The sequence below is a fragment of the Papio anubis genome, chromosome 10, assembly GCF_008728515.1.
Source record: "Papio anubis isolate 15944 chromosome 10, Panubis1.0, whole genome shotgun sequence".
NCBI lineage: Eukaryota > Metazoa > Chordata > Mammalia > Primates > Cercopithecidae > Papio > Papio anubis.
Window position 1 is genome coordinate 96,305,762 of NC_044985.1, and position 8,513 is coordinate 96,314,274.

The window sequence follows — 8,513 nt, forward strand, 5'->3', positions numbered from 1 at the left end:
TCTTAGGGCCATTATGAAACAGCATGGTCCAACCAAGACAGTAAAAATGATAACCTTAGGTCCAAGGACGGGCCTAGATGAATCTGACGTATTCCCATGGATTTCCTGGTTAAAGGTCTCCACCAACTAATTGGTGATGAGGAACCCACTGTTGATCCTTTACAATCCATCTTATTTCAGCATTCATAGTATTTATTTTTAAAATGGAAAAAATAACCATTTTCTGCTTATTGGACATCTTCGTAAAGCCCAGGTTAAAAAAAAAAAAAAAAGAAAGAAAGAAACTCTTAAAAGTGCTATTATATACAGATAGTACTGTGGGCTCCTGTGTGACTTTTAGGGAATTCAAGATTCTATGTCTCCGTAGACCTAACCAGGTAAAGAAATCCTCTTATAGAACTATGTCTTTAAAAAGTGGCTTTATTTGCTCATATGCCATAACTTATCAATGCAATCAATGATTACTCTCCAAATATAAATTAAAGATGATCATGAGGATCCCACTGTCTTTCTTTTAGAAAGAACTACATAATATGATAATTAGGAGTGTGGATCCAATCCATTTGTCTTCATTTCAGTTTCTCAATTCTCTTTAATGCAACATAACCTTTTGTTTCTTTATTTTTTTATGTGTCAGTGGTTTTTCAAATACTTTGATGTATGCTACAGAAAATGATATTGGTGTCAGGAGCTGCCACTAGCTTATATTATCTAACTTCCTTGTGCTGCCAGTTTCCTTACCTAAAAAATAAGATGACTGGATTACATCAGTGGTTTCTAGTGCTGGACTTCTATGACACCAGTGCAGGAGAGTAGAGGCAACAGTGGAAGGAAAGTGAGGGAATGTCAATGGCAGGGGACTCAAAGCTGGCTTCTCCCTGCAGCTTAACTACACAGCTCTCTTTTTATTTTACCCTTTCACCTGTTTTAGAAACAAGGGCTATGCCTATGACTTGACTTGGAACAACAACAACAAAAAGAGATCCACTTACAAAAATAATTAAAAACCAATGTTTTTTTTCCTAAAAATTTTAAACTTTCCATTTCTAATTAATTGAATTATTAAAAACATTCAAAATGTTAATAGCTTAGGCATGACTTTTAGCTACACTAATAAAGGTAAGGAGACTGAGATAGAAGCAAGTATTCTAATCCAAGATCACATAACAAATGATTGTATGAGCAGAACCCAAACCTCCTTTTATTTTAGTGCTTTATTCGCTAGCATCACACAATAGCAGGGCTATTGCTGTACTACCCACAGCTAAGGCATGCACTATTCCTATTAAAGTCTATGTGGCTGCTGCCCCCTGGAGTTGTGCAAAGTGACAGGCCTGCAGAACAATTCAAAATGGAAATAACTCTAAAACAATTATTACATGCTATATAGCCTCTTTAGAATTTGTTACCAAAACATCCACATATTTCAACTCCATATTGTAAAAGGGGACAGCTTTCCTCTCTTGAAAAGTTTGTACAAATATAAAGCACTAGATTAAGTATCAAATGTGAAAACAAGGAAGTGGCCTTAAAGCTTAATTACAGAATTAGAAAATCGGGCAATTTATTTAACAAATATTTCAGAATCACCAACAACTCAGAAAAAATAGACCATAGAACAATTCTGAAAATAATATTTTGGGGAAATTGCCCTCAAATACAAATGCCTTTGAGTTAATAACCTCTTCATTTCATTAGACAGGTACTCTTTTGACAGAGACAGTTTGCTAGAAAGTTTACATTATGTTTCTTAATATAGGTATACACGTTTTACATTACATGTGCAATTTAAATTACATCTATAAAAACAATTTACTGGAATGTATCTCAATATTAAAGACTTTAAAGTCATTTTCACAAAACTGTACAGTTCAGAAATAGTGCATTACATGCATTTCTCTCTCAGGCAGAGAAGCCAAGTCACAAAGAGATGCAGTGAGTTGCTGAAGGTATTAAGAAACTCGAGGAACTGTCCCTGGAAGGTAGAAATCCTGATTTAAACCATGTGACTATGTCCCGTGTCCCATTTAACCACAAAACAGGTAATTAAAGTCTCCCTCAAATTATGTTGAAGACATACAGTTTCAGGAAACATTGACCTATAATTTTTTCATAAAAAGGGATTATTTTTCATTATAAACTGAAAACTCCAGTCAATAGCTATATTAGAAATCATAAAAAGTAGGGTTTTAACTCTGACTGCCAATATTTATAATACTTCAGAAAATGAGTATTAGATAAAATGTGTAATTTGGTTCCATATGGTGAAATGTAACATAATAGAGCATCTCTAAAATGATATAACCTGAAGAAAAGTTGTTAATATGATTAAATTTTACCCTGCACAGGATACTCAGTAGATCACTGTAAAAGATAACAGTGGAATCTGCTTGATAATTAATTTCTGTAGAACAGCTGTAGGCTTGAACCTGTAAAAACTAATTTCAGTATAAATATTAGCATCTCTACAAAGCAGCGTCTCTCAAAACTGGTAAAATTAAACAGAGCAAGTACCAACAAGTTTGCAGGTATCAGAAAATCCGTTTTGATCATTTATTTCATTTATGTTTTAGGCACTTACAAACTATACATGGATATCCAACAGCAGCAGAACACTATAATATAAAGCCAGAACTTCTGGCTATTTTTAAGAACATGTTAACTTTTCCTAATAACCAGCTTGATATAATACAAAAATAATACCACTTTAAAGCATTGCAATGTTTAAGCCATCCTAATTCAATTTATTGTCTAAAATATGCACTGTGCATAGCTATTAATCTCAAGGTGGCTCTAATCAAGCTTCAGAGAGTACTTAGAAATAGCACAATTCATTGCCTCACTAGCATTTTTTAAATGGCAGTGGTTCACCTTCTTTCCTTGGTCAAGAGTGGAAAAGAAAGAAAGAAAAAGGGTAAGAGGGACTTCTCTGTGGAAAGGTTTGGCCTTGGAGTCAAGGCTTTTAAGATGTGCCAGTGATCTTGGATCGATGCCTTTTTATTTTCTTTCAGGAATAAATCTGAGCAATGGAATGGCTTGCGATTGTCTGGCCAACCAGCCATATCAGATTTATCAGAAAGAATGAAAACTGGCTCAGAGGACTCCTGCAGTGGTTGAGTGGCAGGTTGCTGGGAAAGACATACACAAAAACAATATACTTAGTGGTGGAAGGGAAAACAGATATTAACACATGTAAACTCAATAAATACTAAGATGTAAAGAGAGAATCTATAGTAACAGAAAGGGTGAATGCATAAGACAGATGATAAATAGTACTTCTATTTAAAAACCAAAGGGATGAAAGCTCATGAATACTAAATATTTGAATCCACTTTGAGGAGGAAATATGATTTTCCATCAAATAAATGCAAACTCTAAACATCAGCCAATGCAAACTTACTGTGCTCAGGTTAGAATAAAAAATGCATAAATCTTCCACAAAGTTCATGCTCTGATAAATATTCTAATGTAATTTCTTAATTAAGACACATTTCCAGTGACTAAATGAAAATATATATATAAAGCAGTAAGTGCCTTGATTTTCAACAAAATTTCACTTTCTATGCATACATGATTAAAATAAATAAAAGCAGTTGAGTTTAACAGCAAAAAAAAAAAAAAAAAAAAAGGAATACTGATATAACCGGAGTCATTTCATCACAACAGAACATTTATAGTATTTCCAAGCAATTTGCAATTATACTAATAGATATTTATTTATTTAGACACATTGTCAAGAAAAATATAACACCTTCTAAAAAGCCCCCATATATATGAGAATTTCAAATTAAAAAGAAAACAGTGTACCCATAGATGTGCTTACAGTAAACACCTGTAAGAAAGAGAATTGATGCTTTTTTGAAAATATATTTAACACCATTTTCATGACTTAACTTTTATTAACATTTTTCTTCTCAAATGAAAAATAACCCCACGATTTTGGAGATATAATGATGTATCTTAAACATGTAAGAAAGCTATATGTACTTTTATAGAATGAAAAGCAAGACTGAGTTACCTGCAAAAAAGAAATGAGAACTGAACTTGTTCATTTATCTACTAAGGTATATAAGAGTACCACCTCAATACTACTATATATTTTCTTCAATACAAAGGTAATATTGATAATTTTCCATTATAAAAGGAAGACATAAATTTTAGAATTATTCCTTTGGTTAGCAAAGGCTTTATAATTGCCATATAAAGGGACTTTGGCTATAATATGTCTAGATATAATATATCTAAAAATGCATAACTGAAAATGAGACAACGTCCTTTAGAATTTCTAAAAAATCACCTTCTCTAAAGCTGAATTTTTTCCAAGCAAAAGAAAAAAAGGTCCTCTTCTGTTACAATTATTTTAAAAAAATCTTGAAGATCTATACAACAGCATCCCCCTCCCTATATTTTTATTCTGTTCACATAGAGCAGTAAATAAGGTGCATTCCTTCTGCTTCTTAAGAAATTAGCATTTCAAAAATATGCCACTTTCCCCTGAACTCCAAGCGTGTCTAATAATGCGAGAAGCAGATTGTCTTCCCTCGTTTCCTTAATTTGTTTCATCTAAAAGCAATTCACTCAACATCTTGTCGCCCTCTGGCAGCTTAGTTTACTTATCCGCACTTAATTTCTCATTTGGACCAAAACAAACTCCTCTAAACTGCTACTGACTGCTAACCGCGAGAGGGGAGACGCGCAATATGTATTTAGTTGGGAACACACAGCCACACACATACATAGGCACAAACACACACAGCCTCACTCATATCCCAGACAGTAACTTGTTTTTATAATAGCACACTGCATTAAAACCAGCTGAACTTTCCCTGCCAGGTGCGGCAGGGTGGGGGTGGGGGAGAATGAAAAAAGAAGTCCCCGGGGCATTTACAGTTTCCAATGGATCACCTTAGTATGCGTGTTGCAATTATACCAGGGATGCACCCGAGAGTTTTTCTTTGTACGGCCCTTTCATCTGGATCACTTTGTGTTTTGAACAAGTGAGACTCGCCTTTGTGCCCCCAGAATTTCAAGTACAGAGTCACACACGGAACAATGGCACGCTAATCCTCGCGCTCTAAATGGGCTCACTTGTGGGTCTGACAATTCGCCCAACGAAACGAGAAGAGATGAGCGAGGGCGCGAGCTGGTGTCGCCTGAGACGAGGAAGAGGACAGCTGCAGAACTAATTTGGATTACATTCCTTGCAGAAATTCTGAAAAGGGCTTTTCGGCATAGCTCAACCCGGAGCCGCACAGTTAATACCAAATTGCTGCGGACTCGGAGCGGGGTCCCTCAGCGGCAGAGGCTGAACCAGCCAGCCCCCAGTAGGTCGCCTCGTAGAAATTCCTCTCGGCTAAGCCTGCATGTCGGTCGCCACTGCCTTTGAATGGGTCAATGTGTATAATCAACCCATTGAGGGAAAATATGAAGGGACTCGAAGTGGGGAGGGAGATAAAAAGAGATGTATCTAAGAGGCCGCTTGGAATGTCAAGTCCGTGTTGGTGTGATTCCGGGGGTGGCTGGAGCGCGGGACCTGGTATGCGTGAAGAATTTCGGAGTAATTGGGAGGGTGCAAACAGCCAGCACAAAACGCCGCACATGTGCCATTCGAAGGTCATTTTGAAAGCCTCGATGATTGTAACTTCTTGTTTACTAGGCAAAGGAGGCGGCGGGGGCGGAGCGGGAAAACTACAGCTTGCTGTTTCCTTGGTGAGGTCAGAAGGACACCCTCCGGGGGCCTAAAGCGCTCCCTATCGCCACTCCCGGGGGCTTTATCACCTCAAGCTACTTCCCACGCTCCAGTCACCATCCCCGAATGGTTTCAGAAATCTCCCTGGCTCTCCAAAAGGCACCCCTTGGCCGCATCAGACACCGGTCCTCCTCAGACCTCTCCCGTCCCACTTTCATCCCCAGGAAACTCAAGTGTCAGAAACTTTGAGCTTCCTTGCACTGCAGGTGCTGTCATTAGTCCTGCAAGCCTTGGCGCTCCAACCCCGCCGCGCTGCCTCTCGGGGTCAATTAGCCCTTTGCCTGCCCAGGTACCTGGGGCTCGAGCTCTCCAGCAAGCAGTGGCCGCGCACCCGCCGCCGCCGCCGCTTGCGCCTCGGGTGGATCCAGTGACCCGCAGGCTCGGCAGCCCGGCCAGGCAGTAAACAGACAAGTTTGAAGGACTCCGGCCAATAGCAAGTTGAACTACAGGAAGAACTCTTCCGGGAGCCAAACACGGCAACCGACGGGAAGGCTCGGCTTCTGGCTCGAGTGTGCCAAGCCTTTTTTTTTTTTTTTTTTTTTTTTTTTTTTTTTTTTAAGAGGTCATGCAGGCGAGCAAGCGCCCCTCAAGTCAATGGGGCAAGGGCTCCGGGAAGCCGGCCGAAGAGGCCCAGAGCTCCAGACCCCGGACCGAGGCGCGCCCGCCCGCTGCACTCTTGCTGCCCGGGCTGGGTACGAGTCGCGTCTGACCCCACAAGGCTCGGGCGACTGGGGGCGCAGCGGCCGCCGGCAGCACACACAGGTGCAAACCCCGGGTCTCTGAGCGCCACTCTCCACCGCCCTTCAGGCTTGGCGCGGGAGAGGCCCAGCCAGCACCTCCCCAGGACCCCGGCCCTCCGCGGCCCCGGCGGTGCGGGTTCCTCCCTCGAGGGACCAGACAGGGACAGGAGAGTCTCCTCTGACTGGGGATTTGGGTCTCCCATGTCCCGAACAACAGGCGCCACCAGAAGGGATCCCGCTTAGGCTCCCACACAAAACGCTCGGGAAAGAAAAACAGGGGGTTAAGGAGAGAAAAAAGAGGGGCTCAGAGTGATTTCTTCACGATAAAGCACAGGCACACATACAGGGTAAGTTTCAAATGGAAAGAGGGGCGACCGAGAGCCCAGGGAAGAAGTCCCGGTCGAGCGGTCCCTCCACGCCTCCCGGGATGGGTGAAGAGGGCGGGGGAGCCACTCAAGCCAGCCCCGCCGGCGGCGGCAGGTTCGGCGACCGGAGCGCCAGAAGGAACCCACCTGACTGAGAATCGCTGGGCTGGACGGTCCCCGCCGCCACGAGAAGGCTCACCCAGACCCAAAGTCCTGTCGCCGGCTTCATTTTTTGGAAGTCTCAGATCCCGTGCTGACAATTACATGTCCAAATGGCATATCCCCCTTTCGGGCACGCGGAGGAGATCCCCCAGCCGGGCGCGCGTGGGGGCGCGAGGGGGGCGGGCGCGGCGCGCGCGGTGTAGCGACTCCCAGGGCGGGCGACCGAGTCCGCGCCCGCGGGTCCAGGGCCGGGGCCCGAAGAGGGGGCGAGTGTGCGTGTGTTGGAGTGTGCTCGGTGTGTGCGCGTGGCGCTCCGGGCCGGACTGTGCAGTTATTTCCCCGCGTGAGCCTTCGCTTCCTCGCTGCCTCCTCACTTTCTCTCTCTCTCACTGGTTGGTCAACAATAAAAAAGGAAGGGGGGCGAAAGGTTTCCAAAAAAAGTTGATTGCAAAGAGGCGGTAGGTTTCCGGCCTCGCCCCGCAGCCGGGCTATGTTCTGCTCCTTCTTCAGTTTCCTTGCACCTCCAGTCCAAATCGGGAGGGGAGCGGGGCGGGGGGAGCTTCTCGCTTCTCCCCGGATCCCGTCCTTCTTTTTCCTGTCAGCTTTCCTCACACTTGTCCGGCGGCTGCGGTAATTAAAGCTCCGAGCGTCATTTCCAACGCTCCGCGGTCTCCAGCTGCAGCCCACAGAGAAATTAATAAGACTCCAGAAAAAAAAAAAAAAAAAGAAAAAAAAAAAAAAAAAGGGGGGGGGGGCGGTGGGAATAAAACAACCCTCCACGCAACCAGGCAGGCTCTGCTCAGCCGCGCAAACCCCGCCCATGCTCTGACCCAACTAGCCACGCCCTTCTCCCCCGCCCCCCGCCCCAAAGGGAAATCTCATTGGCTCAGCCACTCCCCAAAATCCTAGGCCTCCGGAGTTGGGAAAACACCTGTCAGGGAGAGGGAGCCGCTTGGTGGGGGCAGGGGAAGCTGGATTTAAAGGGCTCACCGAAGCCATGCACTGAAGCACTCCTCTTCCCTCCCTGGCAGAGGCCTGGGACAGCTGGCCCGCAGAGTGGACAGACCATCGGAGGGGCGCTTACAGAAAAGATTTTTTTAAAAAACAAGTCAGCATTTTCTCCATTGTCCCACGGTGCTTATCTACAGACAGGACTTTCCCTAGAAATAAAAGAAAAGTCAATGTTGCTTTCAGCAAAAAGCCTCCGCCCGCAGCACTCTGCCACTCATGGTCCACAATTAGAAAGTACTTTAAAAGTGTGCACAGTAAGTAACTAGTAGCCCCTGCGGATTAGGTGGTGGTAGGGATATAATCACCGCCCCGCCTCCCGCCCCCAGTTATGCCATCTCTTCGGTTATTCCCACATTTCCAAACTGACCGACATTGAGCCAAACTAAAATTTCACATTTATAAAGCCATATCCTTTGATTTTTAGATTTTATGTTTTTTTCACCTTTGGAGTTCATTCTTATTAAGCAGATTCTAGTCCAAAGCCAC

General features: G+C 43.6%; 1 protein-coding gene across 5 annotated transcripts in view; it reads right to left on the reverse strand.

The window, feature by feature from the left end:
• The window catches only part of ERBB4 (erb-b2 receptor tyrosine kinase 4), a 1,175,572-nt gene extending 1,168,391 nt beyond the window's left edge, over positions 1–7,181 (reverse strand). For all 5 annotated transcript variants that reach the window (XM_021924408.2, XM_021924406.2, XM_021924405.2 and 2 more), the window contains exon 1: positions 7,002–7,181. In XM_021924408.2, coding sequence (XP_021780100.2) covers positions 7,002–7,083 — 82 coding nt within the window. In that variant the 5' untranslated portion in view covers positions 7,084–7,181. The remainder of the gene's footprint in view (positions 1–7,001) is intronic.
• Positions 7,182–8,513: the final 1,332 nt, after the last annotated feature.